The 25,487-nt window shown below is 40.8% G+C and overlaps 1 protein-coding gene across 1 annotated transcript in view; it reads left to right on the top strand.

The window, feature by feature from the left end:
• Positions 1-25,487, top strand: part of ADAMTS12 (ADAM metallopeptidase with thrombospondin type 1 motif 12) — a 392,100-nt gene that overhangs the window by 209,073 nt on the left and 157,540 nt on the right. The window contains exons 4-5 of the mRNA XM_004385253.1: positions 14,811-15,004; positions 19,331-19,414. Of these exons, the coding sequence (XP_004385310.1) occupies positions 14,811-15,004; positions 19,331-19,414 (278 nt within the window). The remainder of the gene's footprint in view (positions 1-14,810; positions 15,005-19,330; positions 19,415-25,487) is intronic.

The following is a 25,487-nucleotide window of genomic DNA, read 5'->3' as shown; positions in this document are numbered from 1 at the left end:
CATAGGGTTTCCAGGGAGCGCCTGGAGGATTTGAACTGCCGATCTTTTGGTTAGCAGCCGTAGCCCTTAACCACTCTGCCATCAGGGCTTCCTGTTCCTATGAGGCGGAGGTTAAAGATGTCCCAAATGTCCACCTTCTCCAAGCTGCTATACCACTTCATCATCTCTTAACATCAACTACTCCCTCTCTTCTCAGTACTCTCTCTCCCATCTTTAAGTTCTCTAATTCACTACAACGTCTCACAAAACTCATGAACTGTATAAAGGAAATGGCTCACGAGGTTGTGGAGGCTGGCAAGTACCAAATTCGTGAGTAAGGCATAGGCTTCTCCCTGGCTCTCAGTCTCTGCCCAGAGGCACTCAGCTTTCTTGCTCTGTGGGCTGGAAAGCCCACTGCACTGTCTCCTGTGGTTCTCTCCTGCCGGTCTCTCCTTCGTTGGTGGTGGTGGGCTTTTCTCTTTCCCACCTCTGGGATGGCTCATTTCAAGCCCAGCAGGATGGCAAAACTGACCAATCCCCTTGGTGGGCCACAATTAAACCCTATCACACAGTCCTGCCCAATCACCCGGGTGGGAGTTACAAGACCATGGCTAGAAAAGCCATACAAAAAGCAATCCATTATACTGCACTACGTTTATTTTTCTTTCTTTCTCTATGTCCTCTAATTTAAGTTATCTGGCTGTAATGTCTATATCTGGGAGTCCCATTAACTCCTTTTTGAAATAAGGCAGGCTATATAAATCAAACTCCCCTGCTGGGTTCATCTGCAAATTTCTATTTGTTATGCTCTTGCAGTTTTGAGGATCAAAAGTGCATTAGAACAAGCAGGAAAAACCTTGTTCTAACTTTAAATCTGCAGTTTTAAAAAGCTTTTGTTAAAACTTTTTGAGAACTAACAACAACATTGTTTTGTACGTTAGTGGTTTCTGTTTACTTAGCTCTGTTTTTACTTCCCTAGAACTTGATTTCCTCAGCAATGAGCTAGTAGCACTCACTGCAGTTGCTGACTGGCCACATCCATCTACAATAAACCCTGATAAGACAATATGCACTGAGGAGCCTAAGTATAGCTTCCTGATTGGCCCTTTTGATAATACTGATTGTCCCCTTTGTTACATTCCACACTATCAACCACATTCTAAGAACTGATGGGAAGCAGCTTCTTTGTTTCAGAAACATTAGATTATAGGCCTTCCACAGTTATATATCCAGTGTGGGATTTTGGAATATTTGACTAATACTCACTTGAAATCAAGATGTGAATCCCTACCAAGTCTCAAATTCATTTTAAAATGAGGCCAACCTACGTGGATTCTAGTCAGATCTCCTTGTTCTGCCATGAACTCAGTTGCTCTTTGGTCCAGCCCATGACCCAGCCAGCGCTCCACAGGAAGCTTTGCTGATCCCAAGGCCAGATGTTGGGCCAAGTGAGCCAAAGTCCCAGTGTTCTGCAGGAGGACATTGTATTAGCTTTTCTCATATGGACCCACTTGTTTGTACAAGAGAAACTCAATAAGCTAAAATGGGGCAAGGTTTGAGTTGAGAAGCCAAATTAGTTCACCTCTCACAGATAAATATCACGTGAATGATCGCAGCTTCACACCTACTCCAGTGATCTTGGACTTGGCCTTGTCCCTGCCATTAACCTTGTCATCATGCCTGTTGTTAATTGCTCCAACTCATGGTGACCTCATGTCTAATAGAACAAAACATTGCCCTGTCCTGTGCCATTTTCACAGTCATCGTTATTATGCTCGAGTCCGTTGTTGTGGCCACTGTGTATTTTGAGTGCCTTCCAACCTAGGAGGCTCATCTTCAAGTACTTTATCAGATAATATTCTGTTGTGAGCCATAAGGTTTTCAATGACTAATTTCCAGAAGTAGTTAGCCAGACCTTTCTTCCTAGTCTGTCTTAGTCTAGAAGCTCTGCTGAAACCTGTCCACCATGGGTGACACTGCTGGTATTTAAAATATCGGTGGCTTCCAGCATCATAGCAATGCACAAACCACCGTGGTACAACAAACTGACAGACGGGTAGTGATCATCATGCATAGTCAACTCTTAAGCACCATCACCTCTAAACTATATAGCAATATCTTCATCTTCATATAAGATGGATCACAGGGGCTTGATGCTGGAAACCTATCCCACCTTTTCAAATGGCAAATCTATTGCGTAGGTGGAGATTTTATGACTTTCTTCTCATAATAGGCTTTCTCACCTATCTAGTTCTTTCCCATTTCCGTCCTTTTATTACTTCCTATATTTGAAGCCTAACTCTGAAGAGCATTTGAAAACTTTTTAACTCTTGGGAGTAATATATGCTTTTGGGGGGTATGCTGATATCTGCTGCCATCATCCAAAACCCTGATGCCACCTTTGCTATTAATTCACATTGAATCTTTCAGATATTCCAGCCAGGTCCATTTGTTGTATCAAATATTATAGTAATAACTCATTACCATTGAGTGGATTCAAACTCATAGTGACCCTACAGGACAGAGTAGAGCTGCTGCCACAGGGTTTGCAAGGCTGTAATATGTACAGAAGTAGACTGCCACGTCTTTCTCCCGCAGAGTGGCTGGTGGGTTTGAACCGCCAACCTTTTGCTTAGCAGCTGAGCACTTAACCACTGCACCACCAGCATTTATCATTTATAGTGTACCATTTTATTTGTTTCACACATCAACTTATTTAATGCTTATAAGAATTACATAGAGTAAATTCTGGTACATCATCATTTTAAAGAGGAGGAAACTGAGGCACAGAGAAGTCAAGTAAATTTCCCAAAGTCTGTAAGGAGTTACTAAGAAACAGTGCTAATTTGGCTCGGAAACTCTGCTCGTAAGCATCATTCTATATTGCCTTAATTGGTAACCTATAGTATCCTCAGAAGATATGGTGATATTACTCTTTTAAGGTTACAAACTCACATTTTAAGATATTTACAGATTCATGATCAAACAAAACTGAGATTAAAATAGTGATTTCTGTTCTGCAGGTGTCCTCAGGGGCGCTCCATTTCTCCAGGATTCATTGCATTGTCTGTTTTAATTAGACATTGTACTTCTGAGTTTGGAAAGATAAATTTTACAATTCTAACTCTGTAAACACTTTCAGAGGGGAGACTAGAGGAATGGTGGAGAGGTAATGATCCTATGCATTTATTGGCATTAATTTTGCATTTTTCTTTCATGGAAAAGGGGTGCTTTTTGCATATTTTGTTGACATAATTCCATTCTTTTGGAGAGTGACAGTTGGGAGTGGTGCTTGGAATACACAGTGTGTTTGGAAGGACACCAAAGTCTGTCTGAGCAGTATGAGCACCAGGGCCTTGGAGGCCTGGTTGGGCCAGCTGCACCTTGGCCAGCGCTTTAATTCAGAATTTCCTGAGCCACGTGTGGATCCAGAGTATTTTATATGGGTTTCAAAATCATAATTGAAAAGGAAGGAAAAACAGCAAGTCAGCTGTAAAAATTGTATGACGTCTATCAACAGAGCCAGATTACCGAAGGTTGTCAGTCCTGGAGGGAATCAGTAACAAATTGCCTTGGAAAGTTCCATGTTGCCTTGGAAGAGTTCCAGCTATGGGGAAGTTGGAGTGGGATTGGAAGGGGTTGAAGGGTAAAGGTTCTGGGAATAAATTGAGTAGGGCCAGTCACTTACTCACCAAGCTATGATTTGGGGGTGAAGGGCAGTGTTTGTGTCCTGAGCTGGTGATAAAGCTGGCTTAGGGGACAGAACGAAAGTAGTATTTGAAACTGGTAGGGTTGGAAGTGGCTATTGAAATCTTCAGTGCAAGAGAGAAGAGGCAGAAATGCCCAGGCCATTTCTAATGTTATCACCCTGAAGGCCATCTGGCCCTGCCTACCCCTTCAGTGTAGTCTCTTATGCTACTTGCCCCACATTCACCATGTCCCAATCAACCTTTGTCCTGAGAGTTTCTAGTGCCTACTAAGCTTTTTCTTGCCTTAGGAAGGTCTGGAACATTCTCTGTCTGTGCCTACACATGGTCTTCTCATCCACTAGGCTTCAGTGTTTTTTCCTGAGCACCCTGTCTAAAATGCATTCTTCCCTTATATTACTGTTTATCCCAGTAGCCTGTTTGCATCCTTCGTAGTGCATATTAACAACAACAACAAAAAAAAAAAAACCCAAACCAGTTGCCATCGAATCAATTCCAACTCATGGCACCCCCATGTGTATCAGAGTAGAACTGTGCTCTATAGGGTAATCAGTGTCTGATTTTTCAGAAGTAGATCATAAGGCCTTTCTTCCAAGGTACCGCTGGGTAGACTCAAACTTCCAACCTTTCAGTTAGCTTCCAAACATGTTGACAGTTTATATCACCAAGGGACTCCATAGTGCATATTACAATCTCTCATTTTTTATTGGTTTGATGCTCTCACTTATTTATGGTGGGTCTTCATCATTAGATTCCAAGCTCCATGAGTCCAGAGACCATATTGTTCTTGCTCCTGGTTGCATCCTCATTCTCTAGTACAGTGACTAGCTCATAGTAGCTGCTTAACAAATATTTGTGTATTTATGTATGTACACCCTTGGCCCCATAACCCTGCAGTCCCTCTCATGCATTCCTGTCAGTATGCCTTTGTGTATAGTTCTGACTTTAAGATCATTTCATATTTTCAATAAATAAAGAAATAAATTATTAAATCAACCAGGATATGGGGGGAATTGAAATGGCATACAAACAGTAACAAATGAAACCTAACTGTATTATCAGTGAATAGCATAACCAAAATGAAGTGGATGGAGAAGAAAAGAGCTAACCTAAGTAACTTTAGGCAATGGTATTTTGACCATGCTGTAAGTCAAAAGACAAAAACAAAAAAGTCCGTAAGTATTGAATTCTAGTTAGTAAATTTGTTTTTCGCAAGAGTATAGAGGGTCACTGAAAACAAGGGAAACTCTCAGTGAGATTGATTGACAGAATAGCCACAACAATCAACTCAAACATGCCAATGATATGAAGATGGTGCAGGACCAGGCAGAATTTCATTCTGTTATACATAAGGTCACCATGAGTAGGAGCTAACTCAGTGGCAACTAACAGCGACAACAAATACGTTAGCAATTCTGAAACTATTTTATATGTATTTGAGGACTGAACAAATAACTAAATATTTTGTGGATAGTGAGAGTCAGGTTTCTCAATGGTGGAGAAAGGAGTTGCAGACAAGGAGGTCTAAAATAAACTGTACGGTACTGGATTAGAATCACAGGTATCAGTATGAACTCGTGGTTTTTAGTAGATAGAGAAATGTAGAAATTGATCAAGATGTATTTATACATGTGTATGTATATGTGTGTGCATAGATATATTTCCTAACTCTATCTGCTGAGACAGCCTAGATGCAATTGACACCCCAGTAGCAACAAGTACCCAGATCTTGGTTTCAAATATCATTCTCCAATAAAAGGAGAAGTGGTTGGTTCCAGGATTGGGACAGGGAAGATACAGGATGAACCTGGAACATTTCGTGTTGCCAGAAAGTAAGGAAGTACTCAAAAGTGTTGGACATGTTGAAAGTACACGGAACCAGCTTGAAGGAGTTTACAGTGGTCATAGCAGGGACAATTTAAGCAACAAAACAAATAATGATTGCATTGTAATGTAACCCATAGAATAAAATAAATATTCATGAGTCCTTATTGATATAAATAAATAAGAGAAAAAGTGGGAAGAAGGGACAACTCTTCTTTATAGTTGTTGTTGTTAGGTGCCGTTGAATAGGTTCTGACTCATAGTGACCCTACGTACAACAGAATGAAACACTGTCCAGTCCTGCACCATCCTCACAATTGTTATGCTTGAGCCCATTATTGTAGCCACTGTGTCAGTTCATCTCATTGAGGGTCTTCCTCTTTTTTGCTGCCCCTCCACTTTACCAAGCATGATGTCCTCCAGGGACTGGTCCCTCCTGATAACATGTCCAAAGTATGCTTCCTTACAGTAGCATTTCCATTAATAATGTAGATGGGATGATGGAAATAGAAAATCACTATTTGGCACAGTAATGATTGTTGCAGGCAAAAATCACCAACGTATGCCAAAATTAATGAATGAAAGTATGATGAGAAATGGAATATTTTTATAATTTTTAAGTATCTCCCCACAAAATACTTATTAAATACACAAGAACAAATAGTAACTTTATGGTGAAGAAACACATGGATACCACCTTAACCAAGTGATAGAAGTTAACATCATCAATAATGAGATATTTCAACATCATCTACCCCCTGATATGATGCACTGAAAAAGGCATGACATCGCATCTGTGGGAGTCTTGCCCAAAATGGAAAACGTGGTTTAATCATGAGGAAACCATCAGACAAACCCAAATTGAAAGACATTCTACAAAATAATTGGCCCAGATTCTTCAAAAGGGTCATGGTCATGAAAGACCAAGAAAAACTAAGGAACTGTATGATTATGTAAAATGTTAACATATGGGCAAGCTGGGTGAAGGGGATATGGTGACTCTGTACTATTTGTAGTATTTCTGCAGATGTTTTGCAAGTCTGAAATTATTTCGAAATGAACCTTTAAAAAAGAAAAACAAAAAAAGATGCAGTCCTTGCCCTGAAGTGTGGTCCCTGCTTTCAAGGTATTTACAATCTAGTAGTGCGGATTGACATTAATGTAAAAAAATTCAAATAAATATACAATTACAACTGTAATACATGTTTCAAAAGGGAGAATATGGTGGGATGAGAGGATTTTTATGGAGAATTTCTTCTCATTAAGGAGGTTGGGGAGTCCCTGGGTGGTATAAACAGTTAAGCACTTAATTACTAGTGAAAAGTTGTTGGTTCGCGATCACAACAGAGGGTCCCAGACAGAGCTGGAGAAAAATGTAGAACAAAATTCTAACTCACAAAAAAAGAGCAGACTTACTGGCCTGACACACTGGAGAAACCCCGTGAGTATGGCCCCTGGACACCTTTTTAGCTCTGTAATGAAGTCACTCCCGAGGTTCACCCTTCAGCCAAATATTAGACAGCCCCATAAAACAAAATGAGACTAATGGGGCACACCAGTCCAGGGACAAGGACTAGAAGGCAGGAGGGGACAGGAAAGCTGGTAATAGGGAACCCAAGGTTGAGAAGGGACAGTGTTGACATGTCATGGGGTTGTTAACCATTGTCATAAAACAATATGTGTACTAACTGTTCAATGAGAAACTATTTGTTTTGTAAACCTTCATCTAAAATACAATTAAAAAAAGGGGGGAAGGGGGAAAAGAAAAGTTGAAGGTTCTAACCTACCCAGAGGTGCCTAGGAAGAAAGGCCTGGCAATTCACTTCCAAAAACTCAGAGCCTTGAAAACCCTACAGAGCACATTTCTACTTTGCAACACATGGGGTCGCCATTAATTGAATCGAGTTAATGACCACTGGTTTGGTTAGGAAGGCTGGAGAAGATTCCATGAGGAAGGGGCATTTGAGTTGAGATCTGAAGGAATACTGGGAGTTAGTGAGATGAAGGAAGAAGAGATCAGCATTCTAGGCTCAACAAACAGCATTTATAAAGGCTCAGTATCACCATGAGTCGGAATCTACTCGACAGCACCAGGTCTTTTTCTATGGTGGAAGAATACAACACATTCAAGAACTAAAATAAGGCCAGTGAGGATGGAGTTCAGAGACTAGGCTGGAGAATTAGGTAGACACAAGGATCTTAGAAGCCATATTAGGAGTTTGGGTATTTATCAGAAAAGCAATGGGAAGCCATTGAGGTGTTTTTAAGCAGTGGATGATAAGATCAGATTTCCATTTCAAAAAGATGATGCAGGCTTCAGCATGTGTGATCTGTGGACCACAGAGGAAGCAGAGCTGGGAATGGATCAACCTACCTATAGGAGAATCTTACAGTCATGCAGGTATGTGATAATGGTAGCTTGGACTAGGGTGGTGGCCATGGTAATGGAGAGAAGTAGATGGATTCAAGAGAAATACAGAAGCTAAGAGGCATAGGATTTGGTGATGGGCTGGTTGTGGTGGTGAAGATAAGGAATGTGTCAAGTTCTACTCTGGCTTGTATTACTGGAGGGTGGTAATGCTGTTTACTGAAATGAGGATGCTAGAGGAGATAAAATTTGGAGGAGGAAGATTGTAATTTCATTTTTAGATGTATTATTGAGATTGAGATCCCTTTGAGATGTCCCAATGGAGATGCCAAGTAAGCAGTTGAATATATAAGTCAGGAGTTTAGAAGAGAGGTTTGGGCTGGAAGTTATAAATTTATGAATCAAGAGCACATAGGTGGAAATTGAAGTCATGGGAAGGTGCAGTGAGGTCATACCTATGGAGAGAGCATAGAAGGTGGAAAGGGCTGAGGACAGAGCCATGAGAATCTTCAGTATTTATGGCAGGTGGTAGAAGATAAGTCAGCAAAAGAGACAGGAAGAAGCTATAGAAGGACAGTCTGGAGAATTTGTTACTGGAACCAAAGGGAAGAGAACATCAGAACATTGTCCAACTTGATTGCTTTGGATATGTCATCAGGAGGGATCAATCACTAGAGGAAGACATCGTGTTTGTTGAAGTAGAGAGCCAACAAGGGTGTGGGAGACCCTTGGCAAGATGGGTTGACAGAATAGCTGCAAAGATGGACTTGAATATGCTGGTGATTGTGAGAATCATGCAAGACCAGGCAATGTTTTGTTCTATTGTACACAGGGTCGCCATGAGTCTGAGTAAACTTGATGGCAGCTGACAACAACAACATCGTTTGGTCAATTCTCTTTCCTTTATAAAAGTGTTTAAAGGGAGGGATGACGTCCCAGTTGTGTGTTAGGTTGAGTTTTGGATTTGTTAAAGATTCCTTGAACACAGGAATTTAGTTTTCTGTTAATAACACTCTTCTTATGTGGTAGATCCTTGGGTGGTGCAAACAGTTTGCACTTGACTACTAACCTAAAGGTGGTGTTTCAGATCACCTAGTAGCAATGCGAAAGAAGTGTCTGGTGATCTGCTACTGTAAAGATTGTTGTTGTTGTGGTTAGGTGCCTTTGAGCTTGTTCTGACTCATAGCGATCCTATATGTAACAGAACGAAACGTTGCCTGGTCCTGTACCATCCTCATAATCATTGCTGTGTTTGAGCCCATCACTGCAGCCACTGTGTCAATCCATCTAGTTGAGGGTCTTCCTCTTTTTCACTGATGCTCTACTTTACCAAGTATAATGTCCTTCTCCAGGGATTGATCCCTCCCGATAAGATGTCCAAAATAAGTGAGATGAAGTCTCACCATCCTTCTAAGGAGCATTCTGGCTGTACTTCTTCCAAGACAGATTTGTTCATTTTTCTGGCAGTCCATGGTGTATTCAATATAAAGGTTACAGCCAGGAAAACCCTATAGAGAAGTTCTACTCTGTAACACATGGGGTCACCATGGGTCAAGAATGACTCTATAGCAAGGGGGTTGGTTTGGTTTTTATGTGGGATGGGTTATGGGAGACTTTAGTCTGTTTTTTACCTATCTGTGAATACCCAGAAAATCCATTTGATCCAATGCATGAACTACAAGAGTTCTTTAAAGGTTGCTGTTGGTGGTTGTCAGTCTCTTTTCAGTTAACATTACAGGAAACCGAAAAAGGAAAATGAGAGGAATGTTGTGGGTTCTGTGGCTCTGGGGGATTTTCCATCTTCATTTCAAATGGCTTAAGGCAGACTGTAGGAAAAGTATTGTGCTGACTGTTGTGTGCTTTGTATCTTCAAACTTAACCCCCTCAATTTAAGCCTCCAGTTGACAAAGGACCTGGAAGACCCAGAGTCCACCCTGTCCTGATTGTCAGCTCTGAGAGTTGTTATTTGGAAGGTTTCGAGGCTGTGGAGTCTGCTCACATTTTATGCAGCGATCTCAAAGCACCTTTGCCGTGACGTGGATGGCCTTATTTATTTTGCCCAATTTTATTTTATATTTTGAACATTTAAAATCTGAGGAGAGGCTCTCAATAATTCTAGACGGACAGATTTGAGTAACTTCTTCCTGAGTCAGACTTGCTCCTGGGGGCTGCGCTGGGTGGTTGGATGCGGTGCTCAGCAATGTCTCTCCCCTGAGATGTGTTCCTGAGTGTTTTTTTTTTTTAAAGAATTTGTAGATAAGTCGAAACAGGTACGTACAGTTCTTATTTAGCCTTACAGCTGTACTTTAGTGCAAAAAAAGGCTCGACGCCTTTTCAGTAATTTAAAAGCCACACGTCCAACAAGTGAAGGTGGTTGTGATGAAGAAATTTGTTGCGAGTAGGGGTTGGTTCAGTTGTTTCGAAGTGAGGGCAAGTTTACATAACATTAAAGGACAAGTACGAGTTTCTCCATAAATCAGATGTTTGTAACTTGGGGACTGCCTGTATTTGATTAACTTTACTCTTGTATGTTTTTATTTGCTTATGCACATATATAATTTCACATAACTAGGACTCTACCATGTGTATGATTTTGTCATAGACACTTTCCCTTTCCTTGTCTCATCTCACTTCCATTCCTCAGAGATTGCTCTTCTTGGTGGTAAATTGGTGCAAACAGAAACTATAAATCTGGAGCTCAGAGGGGCTGTCTGAGGACAGAGGAGTCTGAGCCAGGGGGTAGTTGGGAGTCACTGGCTCTGGACTAGAAATTGGGAGATTTAGGTTTAGTTTTTGCTTTTGCTACTACTGGGTGACCTTGGACATGTAATTTAAACTTCTCTTGAATTGAAATTTTTATTGAGCTAATTGTAGATTCACATAGAGTCATAAGATATAATACAGAGAGATCCCATATACCGTTTTCCCAGTTTCCTCCGATGGTAACATCTTGTAAAATGTAGTACAATATCACAACAAGCATATTGACTTTGATGCTATCTATTGATCTTATTCAAATTTTCCCAATTTTACTTGCACCGATTTGTGTGTGTTTATTTCTGTACAGTTTTTCACATGTGTAAGTTTGTGTGTTCACTGCCACAGTCAAGATCCACAAGGATCTCTCTTGTTGCCCTTTTATAACCACACCCACCTTCCTCCTGTGCCCCACCTCCTCCTCATTCCTAACCCCTGGCAATCACTAATCTGTTCTAAAATTTTATCATTCAAGAAAAAAATGTTATACAACTGAAATCATATAGTATGTAACCTTTTGGGATTGACTTTTTTTTACTCGGTATAATTCCCTGGAGATTCATCCAGGTTGTTGTGTGTATCGGTAGTTTGCTCCTTTTTGTTGCTCAGTGGTATTCCATGGCTGTACCACAATTTATTTAACCATTTATCTATTGAATGACATTTGGACTGTTTCCAGTTTTTGGATATTATGAGTAAAACTGTGATGGGCATTTGTATACTGATTTTTATGTTAACATAAGTTTTCATTTCTCTGGGGTAAATTCCCTTGAATACAAACGCTAGGTCATGTGGTAATTGCATGTATAGTTTTATAAGAAACTGCAAAACTGGTTTCCACGGGGGCTGTATCATTTTACATTCTCACCAGCAGTGTATGAGTGATCCATTTTCTCCTCATACTCACCAGCATTTGATGTTGTCATTATTTTTTATTTTAGCTACTCTTATAGGCATGTAGTGATATCTCATTGTGGTTTTAATTTGCATTTCCCTGATAGCTAATGACATTTTATATATTTTCATGTGCTTATTTGCCATCTTATGTCCTTTTCATTGAAATGTTTGTTCATATCTTTTGTTCATTTCCTAACTGGATTTTTTTTATCATTGTTGAGTTTTGAGAGTTGTATGTATATTCTAGATACTAATCTTTACTATTGACTTTTGAGAGTTGCATATATATGTGGTTTGCAAATGTTTTCTCGCAGCTTGTAGCTTGTCTTTTCATCCTCTTCACATGAGCTTTAAAAAAATAAAAATCACTTTATTGATATATAGTTCACATACCATGCAATTTACCTACTTAAAGTGTACAATTCAGTGATTTTTAATATATTCACAGGATTGTGCAACCGTCACCACAATCAAGTTTCAAACATTTTCATCACCTCCAAAAGAAACTCCATACTTCACATGGGCTTTCACAGAGCAAAAGTTTTTATTTTTGATGTGGTCTGATTTATCCATTTTTCCTTTTATGGATCAACTAAGTCTGAGAACTCTTTGCCTAGTTCTAGATGCTAAGTATTTCTCCTATTTTTTTTTTTCCAAAAATTTCACAGCTTTATATAGTTACGTTGAAATCTATTTTAAGTGAGTTTTGTATAAGAAGTCAGGTTTAGGTCAAGGGTTAATCTCTCCCCTCCCCCATGAATGTCCAATTGCTCCAGTGTCTTCTGTTGAAAAGACTCTCCTTCTACTATGGAATCTCTTTTGCACCTTTGTGAAAAAAGTCAGTGAGGCCTCTTTGTGTGGGTCTATTTCTTGGTTCTCTACTCTGTTCCATTGATCTATGTATCTATTTCTCCTGATTTAAACTTTTAATACTGCAATTCACTTTTCTGGAAAATGGAATTAGTAACGCCTGCTCTCCTACCTCTGGGTTGTTAGGAGAAGCAAATACGATTGTGTATCGGGATGTGCCCTGAGCTTCGAAGCAGTATGTTAATGTAATGTATTGATATTAGGAAGAACTAGAAAATTTCACTCTTTTCCCCTTTAAATTGGTTCAGCTTGTCTGGTTGGCATTTATTCAGTTTTCATATTCATTTGTTAGAAACCATGATGAGCTACCACTCAGTTATGGACATGCAAAGGATCTACTTATGGAGACTCTGCAGCAAAATTAGAATCCTTGCCCAGCTTCCATCTGCTACCCTTTTGTGGGCTCTCTGGATTCCTCCTACCATCCCAGCCTGTGTAGGTTCAGAAATATAAGCTGACTTTAATAAGCAAAGAATAATATCATTTATAAAGGAGAAGCTGATATCCCTAGATCACCTGGCGAATGAAGACAGTGCAGGATTAGGCAGTTTGGAATTATCCAGGCCATTCTGCATTCTCCACATCTCCACATCTTTGTTCATCCTCTTCACCTCATCTGCTCTCCTCTGCCTAAATTCTACCCACCCTGAAAGACCTACTTGCCACCTTGAGAAGTAAGCCAGTTTCACCCACCTGCCTGTCTACCTAGGCAGCCAACCCCTCAATGTCAGTAAAATACATTTTTATTCATCTGTGTAATCTCATGGCCTGGCATAGTGTCCGGAAAATAGCAGATATTCATTGAATCTGGCTTTCCTTGATCTCTTTTCCCTCTAAACTTAGTGACATTTATTATTTATTATTTGTGTGATTCTCTGTTGGTTAATTACAGTTTTTTTTTTGTTTTTGTTTTTTTTGCCTTCTGCAATAACTGAAAGAACATCTTGAGGGCAAGAACTGTATCCAGAGAGCCTAGCATGCGCTGGAAAGTTCTTCGTACCTGGAGAATATCGTATGTCTAATTAAACATCACAGTTTAAGTATATTGAGAGGCCCTGGCTGGTGAAGCAGTTAAGCGCTTGACTACTAGCCGAAAAGTTGGTGGTTCAAAACCACTCGGAGGTGCCTCAGAAGATAAGTCCTGGAGATCTGCTTCTGAAGGGTCACAGCGTTGAAAACCCTATGGAGCAGTTCTCCTCTGCGCACATGGGGTCATATGGTTTCGCCATGAGTCGGAATCGACTTGACAGCAACTAACAACATCAACTAGTACATTGAATTCACTACCCTGTTTTACAGAAAAGAAAATTCCAGAGCCTCTATCTCTAAAGCTGGGGGCCCCACAGCTATATCTTAGTTTTAAATAGACCTTTCAAGTTTCATGGAGGTGCTCTCTAGTTCTGGTATTCCGGGATTTTGAGAATAATTCTGTGCATCGTCTTTCCAATTTTCTTCATGATTCCGTAGACTTTGACCTGTTAGGTTTTGCCCTCCAAATCCTAATATTTGAATTGTTTTCATACTGAAGCCTATTTAGTGACGTTGATAGTTTTCTAGTCCTCTCTAAATCTTCCCCAGCTTTTTTTATACTTTCTGGAAGTGGGATGCCCTGAACTGCATGCAGCTTTCCCAGCTTACATCTACCGTCTTTCTATGCATGTTTATACTGCGGGGGACAAGTTACCATTGAATCAGTTCTATGCATGGCAACTCCTTGTGTGTCAGAGTAGAACTGTGCTCCATACAGTTTTCATTGACTAATTTTGAGGGGAGTAGATTGCCAGGCCTTTCTTTCTAGGCACCGCTGGGTAGACTTGAACCTCCAGCCTTTTGGTTAGCGGTCAAATGTGTTAACCTTTTGCACTGACAGGTGGGGTATATATGAATATGCATGACTTTAGGGCATCAATATCATGCATCTTCCCCTGACGGAATGGGCTATGTGTCTTTGGGGATGATTTTAACCAGCCATCTTGAGCGTCCGTTGCCACATTTGTAAAATAGAATGATATGTACCTTAAATGTTTATGAGGATAACCAAATGTACATTTAAAAGCCTAGTACACTGCTTTGCACATTGTAGGCACTGAATAATTTAAAGGAGGAGAAGAAGGAGAAAATTCCCATTTTTGATTATACTACCTTTTTCATAGTAAAGGACAAAATTTAGTGAAAAAGACAATAATTATTTCAAAGAACTGTTTTGAACCTCTCTGTAAGTCTCACATTTCATTTATCTTGGTTGTATTCATTTAAAATGATCTCTTTAAAATGATGAATTTATGAACAGTGCATTCATACATTACTAAACATAAATTACACTTACAGATTTCCATCTTTACAAACATTAGTGGAAACTATGTGAGAGATATATAGATGTATCCCACTATCTTCTGTTTAATTTTTAGACAGTTCTGGCACTTTCCAGAAGCAAGAGCTACGGAGGGAGAAGTGGGAGAGGAACCGCATGCCAAGCAGAACCCTCTCTCGGCGTTCCATCAGCAAAGAGAGATGGGTGGAGACTCTGGTGGTGGCTGACACGAAGATGATTGAGTATCATGGGAGTGATGTGGAGTCCTATATCCTCACCATCATGAATATGGTATGCCAGACTGCATGGGGTGAGCAGTGGGAAACAGATGTCATTAGAGATGCCCTTCCCCTAAAAGAAACTCCAAAACATGAGATCTTTTGTTCCTTTTTGGCTTCTTTTTATTTATATATATGAATTTATTCCTTGCCTGAGAAACTCAAGACAAATTAGTCTTTCCCTTCACAAAATGTTTATGCTGGGATAATTTGTAATTTACATTTTCATATTTCTGCTAAGTATTTAAGGAGCACTGGGGACCCAATGGTTAAGCACTTGGCTGCTAACGGAAGGGTTGCTGGTTCAAACCCAGTAGCTCCTGGGGAGAAAAGCCCTGGCGATCTGCTTCCATAGAATTACAGCCTAGGAAACCAGATGAGGGCAGTTCTACTCCATCATATAGGGTCGCTATGAGTTGGAATTGACTCAATGGCGTACAACAGCAACTCTAGGTATTTACCAAGTGACTCTATCCTTCGAGTATAACTTTGTCTCACCTGTTTTAGGCTATGCACAAATAGGTAAACTGAGGCAAAGAACTAGAACATGATTCCCTTAAGGTGGTTAAAGTTAGAATGCAAATAAAGTTCATTAACTCTGGTTTCAAGCTTCCCCATAGCATTATTGGTGTTCTCTGCCTTCCCAGAGAGGGTGTTAATCCTATTGAGATGGGGAAGAATATTTGCCTGAGAGTCCCTGAATTCTTCATTAGCCTTTCTGGCCATTCCCGAAATGGTCCCCAAAGAAGGTACAAGATAAAGCATCAATTTTATATCATCAGAGCTCCTCTTTAAAACACTATCTGCATTCTTTTTCTAATGTATTAAGCTGTGGAAACCACAGAAATTCTTCTCCTTTCTCTATAGCCTAGAGCAGTGCTTCCCAAATTTTAAAAGATACTGATGTCTTGGGTGCCATCCCTTGAGACTTTGATTTAATTGGTTGGACTGTGGCCTAGTCATCTGGCTTTTTAAAAGTCCCTAGGGGATTCTGATGGGTAGTCAAGGTTGAGAAGCACCTACCAAGTGTTGCCTAGACTGAGAAGACTTGCCATGTTCCCAAGCCTGGCTGAATATCAGGGTGAAGCAGGGAGTCTTGCCTTTACATATATTGTAGGCTCTATCCCAGGCCTGATCAGACCCTTGGGACTGCAGCCCAGGAATCTCTGTACTTTAAAAAGCTTCTCAGATAATCTGATGTAACTTGGCTTTGGTTACACAGAGGACTGAATTCCTCCCTTTTTCTGGGATTTACCCTGTTTATAACGCCAAGGCAAGAGTGATAGGGTGGAGAGGTGGAGTGCCTCCTTCAAAGCAAGACACCAAAAAAAAAAAAAAAACAAAGCAAGACACCAAAAAAAAAAAAAAAAAAGTTGCCATTGAGTGATTCCAACTTATAGTGACCACATAGGACAGAGTAAAACTGCCTTACAGGATTTCTAAGGCTATAATCTTTATGGAAACACACTGCCACATCTGTCTCCAGCTGAGCAGCTGGTGGGTTTGGACCACCGACTCTTCAGTTAGCAGCCAAGCACTTAACCACTGCACCACTGGGGCTCCTCTCGAGCGGGATGACTTTTACTTACTGCACCAGTCACAGGCAAGAGTAGAGACTCCAAAGAAGGTTCATTTCCAAAAAGAAAAGTCCAGAAGACTTGCTGTTCAGCTGATCCTTTAATTGGGGCCTGAAAACAGTAGCATCAGTAGGGGGTGCAAACTGAACCCCCTGACACTGTCAGAGGGGGTGACATCAAAAAGACCCCAGGGTCCGTGGCAGCTGCAGCAGGGGAGGGGCCGTCAAGGCAGTGGTGTCGCTAGGGTTGATGTCACCTGTCAGCCAGTGCAGTAACTTGCCATCTCCCACTCTCTGTCATCCACCAGTTGGGGTGCAGGCAGCTGGGCCACGGCACCCACCATTGGGCGGTGAGGAGGGTCTCCACTTTGCCCAGTGGGAGAGAGGAGGAGCTGTGGAGAGCCCTGGGGGGCGGGGCCATGTCACACCATGAGTTACCACATTGGGTGACACCATTCCTAGTGATGCCACTGCCTGGAAGGTACTTCCTGTTAACATTCCAACCAAGCCCCTCAGCCTGACAGATGGAAGCTTCACACCCTCTGTTGGCCAACAGGAGAAACCACAGTAACGCCTGATTTATTTTTTAGTTCTCCTTCAGCTGCTGTAAAGATTACAACCAAGAAAACCCTATGGAGCAGTTCTATGCTATAACGTAGGGGGTCGCCATGAGTCAGAATTGACTTGACAGCGATAGGTTTGGCTTTTGGTTTTCTCTATATAAGAATCCCTGGGTGGTGCAGAAACATTAATGTGCTAGGCTGCTAACCGAATGGTTGGAGGTTGGAGTCCAGCCAGAGGTGCCTTGGAAGAAAAGCCTGGTGATCTACTTACAAAAAAACAGCCGTTGAAAACTCTATGGAGTACAGTTTAACTCTGACACACATGAGGTCACCATAAGTCAGAATCCAATCAACAGCAAGTGGTTTTGTTTTGTTGATGTTGTTCTCCACATAAACAGAGGGAGGGGAGGTTTAATCAAGCAGATTGAATACTAAAAATAAGGACAATTTAAGTTTAAAGAGTGTGACTACTCCATTCCTTGGTGCTTCAAACTATTTATAATGAAAATGAAAAGGTAAAGACATCAGAGAAAAAAATGTTGCAAGGCATTTCAAATGCCTGGCTGTCAGTGAAATAGACTTGCCCCATGAGTTCAGGGAGGCCAGCAGAGTCACGGATCTCCAGCTCTGTCTAAGGAGCAAAGAGCTTTGAGTACAACATTATTTGGGGGGAGGTATAAACAAGCTCTTAATTTCTCTAAAGAACCAGAAAATGAACTCCTGATTTGATGGTCATCCTCATGCAAATTACCAGGTATTGTGTAAGGAGACTGTCTCCCTAGTGCTGGAGTTTACCCACTAATCAAATATCAGCTTAGGTTGACTTCTTTCCTTTCTTTTCCTTCCTTCCTTCTGGCTGAGAAGAGCTAGTTTCAGTTTCCTCAAGGCTGACATTATTTAATTTTACAGATGCCTCATTATTTTGTATTAGGAAAAAATTATGGTTGCAGATAAATTGGCTGCTGGCAAATGACACTGATCATGAAGAGAACGAAAATCATTTAGGATATTTTGTTAAAGATCATTTAACCCATCTACTAAGGTTCTCCTGTTCAACTAACTGATAATAAAAGAGAGGTAAAAAGAAGAAAGGCACCAATCCCTCAAGAACATAGCCAATTTATTACCCTGGAAAGGTTTTTCTTTAGAAGAGCAACTTAATCCCAAATCAGCTATTGTCGTTGTTCTTAGATGCCATCGAGTTGATTTTCGAATCATAGTGACCCCATGTGACAGAGTAGAACTGCCTCATAGGGTTTTCTAGGCTGTAATCTTCACAAGAGCAGACTGCCAGGCCTTTCTCCGACAGAGCCACTGGTGGGTTTGAACCACCAACCTTTTCATTAGCAGCAGAGTACTTAACTGTTGTGCCAGTTGTCGTAATACGGATCAGGCCATGGGCAGACTATTCTTCTTCGCACTCCACCAAAAACTCCTGACCTATAAACTAACCTTTATTTGAAGTGAGTTACATTGCTGATTTTTTCTCCTCTGGCATAGGTCCATGGGTGGTACAAATGGTTTGCCTCAACTACTAACCTAAAGATTGGCAGTTCAAACCCATCCAGTAGCTCTGCAGGAGAAAGGCCTGGTGGTCTGCTTCCATAAGGATTACAGCCAAAAAAACCCTTTGGAGCAGTTCTATTCTGTTACACATGGGGTCACCATGAGTCAGAATTGACTCAAGGGCATCTGACAGAGACCGGAGGACCCCTGGGACTATGGCCCTAAGACACCTTCTGACCTGGAACTGAAGCCGTTCCCGGAGACCACGTTTCAGCCAAACAAAAGATAGGCCTATAAAATAAACAATAATACCTGAGAGGAATGTGTTCCTTAGCAATCAATTATATGAGATCAACAGGACGACATTTGCCCAAAAGCAAAGATAAGAAGGCAGGAAGGGGTAGAAAATTTGGATGAAAGGAAATGGGGAACCCAGGGCAGAAATGGGAAGAGTGTGGACACATTGTGGAGAATGCAACCAATGTCATGGAACACTTTATGTACAAATTATTGATTGGGAAACTGATTTGCTCTGTAAACATTCACCTAAAGCACAATGAAAAATTTTAAAAAACAACAACAAAAAAGAATTGACTCAAGGGCAACTGGTTTTTGTTTTTTTGGGGTTTTTTTGGGGGGGCGGGGTTTGACATCCTTATCTATTCATTTGGAGCTAATGGGTTTTCTTTTCTAGGTCACTGGATTATTCCATAACCCGAGCATTGGCAATGCAATTCACATTGTTGTGGTTCGGCTCATTCTACTTGAAGAAGAAGAGGTAAGGAACAGTTTCCCTTTCATTCTTCTGCCCTGTATCCTTCCACTCCCTCCCCCGCTTTTTTCAGCAGAGTTCTTGATGGACAAGAAAAGGGTACCAGAAGGGTGTTTGGAGGCCCATCAAGAAGGAAAATAACATTTACTTCTTGGAGGTTCTGTGATGTAGAGTGGGAGAAAGAGAATGTTTCTAGGATGTGCATAGGTGGAATCACCTGGCCAGTAACACACAAATCAGACTTATAACAATCAGTAAGAATGCTCCATAGTAGAAACAGACTAAGTGCCTTAGTTATTTAGTGCTGCTATAACAGAAATAGTGCAAGTAAATGACTTTAACAAACAGAAAATTATTCGCTCACAGTTTAGGAGGCTAAAAGTTCAAATTCAGGGTGCTAGCTCTAGGGGAAGCCTTTCTGCCTCTGTCGGCTCTCAGGGAAGGTCCTTGTCATCAATATTCCCCTGGATCAAGGAGTTTCTCAGCTCAGGAATCCCGGGTTCAAAGGACATGCTCCATTCCTGGCTCTTCTTTCTTGGTGGTAGGAGGTCCTTCTCTCTGTTGCTTCTCTCTCCTTTTATCTCTTGTAAGGTAGAAGGTGATGCAGGCCACACCCCAGGGAAACTTCCTTTACATTGGATCAGGGATGTGACCTGAACAAGGAAATTATATCCCACCCTAATCCTCTTTAACATAATTTAATCTTGCCACATCAACCGCAGGCAGAGATTAGGATTTATAACACATAGGAAAATTACATCAAATCACAAAATGGAGGGCAACCACACAGTACTGGGAATCATAGCCTAGCCAAGTTGACAGTATTTTTGGGAGACACAGTTCAATCCATGACACTAAGTCATGATATGGTTGTGAGGCTTCAGTATGGGGAGGGAGATGGAAATCTTGAGCCTTTTATTTTCTTATTTACCTCTTGCACACTAACACAAGTCTCTAAGATCTGGACTCTCTTATCTTTCTGTACTCTTGCCCTTGGTGATTTCATCTACTCTTAGAGATTTACATATCATCTACATGCTGAGATTCTCAATGGATACGACAAGCCCAGACCTCTTACCTGAGCTTCAAACTCATATCCAACTGCTTACTTTATATCCCAACCTGGATGTATCATGGTCCACTTAAACTTGGAAACTTAACATGGAGTTCTTGATTACTCCCTGCCCAAATCATCTCACTTCTCTTCCCCTCTCCAATCCCCAACCCACCAATCTTACCCATCGTGGTAAATAGAGCTACTGTGCTCCAGTTGCATAAATCTAGGAGTCACCCTTGATTCCTCTTTCTTTTACCTTCCGATCCCAACAGCAAGGCCCACAGTGGTCCTACCTGCAAAATACATTTCAAAACCAACCACTGTGCACTACCATGTTGGTTCAGGCCTTATCTTGTCTGGGCTACCATAGTGAACCCCCAACTGATCTTCCTGTTTCCAGCCTTACTCCCTATAGATCCATTCTCCATGTAGAATGGTATTTTTGAATACAAATTCAGTTACTTCACAGCACAAAACCACTTGATGGATTTCCATTGCTTTTAGAACAAAATAAAAATTTCTTACAACTTGAGATACTTTCATTATCTTCCTTCCATCCACCTTTCCAGTCTTTTCTTATGTCATTGTCTCCCTTGCTTACTACCTTTGTGCTCAGTGGACGTAAGGCACTTTCAGGTTCGTGCCTGTGCATTTGTCATTCCCAGTGTCCAAAACACCCCTCCCCTGACTCTGGTCAAGGCTGCCACCTTTTCATCCTCCAGGTCTCTATTTAAATGCTCCCTCTTCAAAGATGTCAATGATTAGCCTATTCAAAGCTAGTCCAACTTATTATTCTCCATCACAAAATGCAGTTTACTTTCCTTATTGATAGCATGAAAACCAAACCCGTTGCCATCAAGTTGATTCTGACTCATATCGACCCTATAGGACACAGTAGAACTACTCCATAGGGTTTCCAAGGAGCAGCTGGTGGATTTGAACTGCTGACCTTTTGGTTAGCAGCTGAGCTCTTAACCACTGTGCCACCAGGGCTCCAACACACTCATAGTTTATCATTATTATGTATATTTGTTTACTCTTTTCTTGCTCATCTCTTCCACTACTAATATGTGACTTCCAGGAGAGCAGGAACCATGTTTCTTTATTCTCCATTGTATCCCCAGCACCTAACACAGTGTCTGTGACATGAATTAATGAAGTGAAATTTAATGAATGAACAAACCAGCCAACCCGATGAAACAGCCTTGCAATCTATTGAGCTTAACCAGCAGCTGAACTATACCAAGAAAGGCATCATTCAGATCACAATCAGTAAGAAACCCACAGGCAAAACATCCAAGGCAGGGTTTGTTTGTTTCCTTGGCAGTCTAAGTCTCTGCAGTCAGTTAGAAGATAAAAACATAATCTCTGGAGCCTGAATCCACTTTCCTTCTCCTCTCCCCTATCACCTCCCTTGCCCTGGTCACCCAAGACATATTTTAGGTAGCCTGGAACCCCAACAGGTATACGCAACTTTTAAGAAAATTTATCCAAAACCTAGAAACCAGGCAAAACAAAGACAAACTGTGTACTTTGAAATATCTAACATGACTTATCTGACTCTATGGGACTCTAACTTTATTATTTACTACTGATTAGGGAACAGACATGGAGTTAGATGTTAATACGTAGTAAAGTGATTAGGTACACATGATTTGTGTCCACCAGAGAAGATAATCCTGAAGATTATGGTTTTATTTGCTTATGGAACATTAATTTATTATGTATCTAATTTAGCAGTATTGTACCACTGTTGTTTTTTTGTTTTTCCACTGATTATAAATGCATCGGAGCCCTGATGGTGCAGTGGTTAAGAGCTCGGCTGCTAAACAGAAGGTCAGCAGTTTGAATCCACCAGCCGCTCCTTGGAAACCCTATGGGACAGTTCTACTCTGCCCTGTAGGGTCACTATCAGTTGGAATGGACTCAACGGGTTTGGTTTAGGGGTTATAAATGCATCAGTTTCTTGTATCTACCTTTCAATCAGCTTTGCCATCTTGTCTGTCTCATTAACAAGTTAAATAAATCTTTAACATGTGCTCACTATATATTTGTGTATTTTTTCTTTTTGAAAATTGTACTTTGATACCCTGAAGTGCAAATGTTTGCTATTATAAAATGGTTGAGTATATGTTTGTGTTTAATACGTATGTGCAGAAGGATTTATGGGTTTCAGACTTAAAAAAAATAAAAAGGAAAGTTCTTCTGGTTTTGAGAGGGAAAAGTCTTCACTCTCTATAATCCAAGCAGTACCACAGCAGGTCCTCCAGATATGGCTTCTATGGATCAGTCCCCTCAGAATGCCCCAGCTCTTCATTTTTGGAAAACTGCCACCAGGGCTGGGGTCTTGCTGCAAGTGGAGTTCTTTGAAAGAATCGATTGGCCACTTCCGCACTGACCCCATCACAATTTCATTGTTTATCTTCTTTCCAACTTGATTTTGCCAGAGCAAAGCTACACAAATAATTTGCTGTAGAAAATCATTGCTCTCTGCCTCTCACTCGATAAACATATTCCTCATTCAGACTTTTTATAGACTCTCCCCATGATATAAGGTTCGTAAGGTGACAACAGAATTGGAGAATTGCCATTCACAATTCTTATTTTCCTGATTCCCAGAAAATGGCTCAAGCCATTCTTCGTATCTTTGACTAATCAGCAACCCCAACAAGAGCAAACAGCAATGATCCCAGCACTTAAATAACATCAAGGTAGCAGCCTTGGGCGGGAAGGACATTCTGTCCATGGGAGTTAATGAGATGTGACAACACTTGGAGCAAGGAGACCTGAGTTCTATCCCTGCTTTGCCATCATCAACCAGGCAGTTCTGAGAAAATCATGTCAGTGCTTCATGTCCCATTTTTCCTCATCTGTAAGTGAGAAAAGCATTGTGGTACATCAACCATATGTCAAATGCTGTGCTAGCCACTGGGGATATAAATATGCATATGTTGTTAGGTGCCGTTGAATTGGATTTTGACTCATAGTGACCCTATGTACAACACAACGAAACACTGCCTGGTCCCAAGTCATTCTCACAATCATTGTTATGCTTGAGCCTATTGTTGCAGCCATTGTGTCAATCCATCACATCTTCCCTGTCCTCTTTTTCGCTGACCCTCTACTTTACCAAGCATGATGTCCTTCTCCAGGGACAGACCCCCCTGATAACACGTCTGAAGTATGTGAGACGTCATCTTGCCATCCTTGTTTCTAAGGAACATTTTGGTTGTACTTCTTCCAAGATAGATTTGTTCATGCTTTTGGCAGTTCATGGTATATTCAGTATTCCTCACCAACACCACAATCAAAGACATCAATTCTTCTTCGTCGTCCTTATTCATTGTCCAGCTTTCACATGCATATGAGGTGATTGAAAACACCATGGCTTGGGTCAGGCGCACCTTAGACTTTAAGGTGACATCTTTCCTTTTTAACACTTTAAAGAGGTCTTTTGCAGCAGATTTGCCCAAAGCAATGTGTCATTTGATTTCTTGACTGCTGCTTCCATGAGTGTTGATTGTGGATCCAAGTAAAATGAAATCCTTGACAACTTCAGTCTTTTCTCTGTTTATCATGATGTTGCTTACTGGTCCAGTTGTGATGATTTTTGCCTTTTTATACTGAGGTGTAATCCATACTGAAGGCTGTGGTCTTTGATCTTCATTAGTAAGTGCTTCAAGTCCTCTTCATTTTCAGCAAGCAAGGTTGTGTCATCTGCATAACGCAGGTTGTTAATGAGTCTTCCTCCAATCCTGATGTCCCATTCTTCATATAGTCCAGCTTCTCGAACTATTTGCTCAGCATACAGATTGAATAAGTGTGGTGAAAGGATACAGGCCTGACGCATACCTTTACTGACTTTAAACCACAAAGTATCCCTTTGTTCTGTCCGGACGACTGCCTCTTGATCTATGTACAAGTTCCTCATGAAAACAATTAAGTGTTCTGGAATTCCCATTCTTTGCAGAGTTATCCATAATTTGTCATGATCCACACAGTCAAATGCCTTTGCATAGTCAATAAAACATCTTTCTGGTATTCTCTGGTTTCAGCCAGGATCCATCTGACATCAGCTATGATATCCCTGGTTCCACATCCTCTTTTGAACCCTGCCAGCTTGAATTCCTGGCAGTTCCCTGTCGATGTACTGCTGCAGCTGCTTTTGAATGATCTTCAGCAAAATTTTGCTTAGGTGTGATATTAATGATATTGTTCAATAATTTCCACATTTGGCTGGATCACCTTTCTTTGGAATAGGCATAAATATGGATTTCTTTCAGTCGGTTGGCCAGGTAGCTGTCTTCCAAATTTCTTGACATAGACTAGTGAGCACTTCCAGCATTGTGTCTGTTTGTCGAAACATCTCAATTGGTATTCTGTCAATTCGTGGAGCCTTTGTTTTTTGCCAATGCCTTCAGTGCAGCTTGGACTTCTTTCAGTACCACTGGTTCCTAATCATATGCTACCTCCTGAAATGGTTGAAAGTTGACCAATTCTTTTTGGTACAGTGACTCTGTGTATTCCTTCCATCTTCTTTTGATGCTTCCTGCGTCATTTAATACTTTTCCAGTAGAATCCTTCAATATTGCAACTTTGAGCCTTGAATTTTTTTTCAGTTCTTTCAGCTTGCGAAATGTCACGTGTGTTCTCCCCTTTTGGTTTTCTATCTCCAGGTCTTTGCACATGTCACTATAATACTTTACTTTTTCATCTCGAGCCACCCTTTAAAATCTTCTCTTCTGCTCTTTTACTTCATCAGTTCTTCCTTTCACTTTACCTATTGAACATTGAAGAATAAGTTTCAGAGTTTCTTCTGACATCCATTTCGGTCTTTTCTTTTTTTCCTGTCTTTTTAATGACCTCTTGCTTTCTTCATGTTTGATGTCCTTGATGTCATTCCACAACTCGTCTGGTCTTCGGTCATTAGTATTCAGTGTGTCAAATCTATTCTTGAGATGGTCTCTGAATTCAGGTGGGATATACTCAAGGTGATACTTTGGCTCTCGTGGACTTGTTCGA

The sequence above is a fragment of the Trichechus manatus genome, unplaced genomic scaffold, assembly GCF_000243295.1.
Source record: "Trichechus manatus latirostris isolate Lorelei unplaced genomic scaffold, TriManLat1.0 scaffold00135, whole genome shotgun sequence".
Taxonomy (NCBI): Eukaryota; Metazoa; Chordata; class Mammalia; order Sirenia; family Trichechidae; genus Trichechus; species Trichechus manatus.
This window is presented reverse-complemented; position numbering and strand designations above follow the sequence as displayed.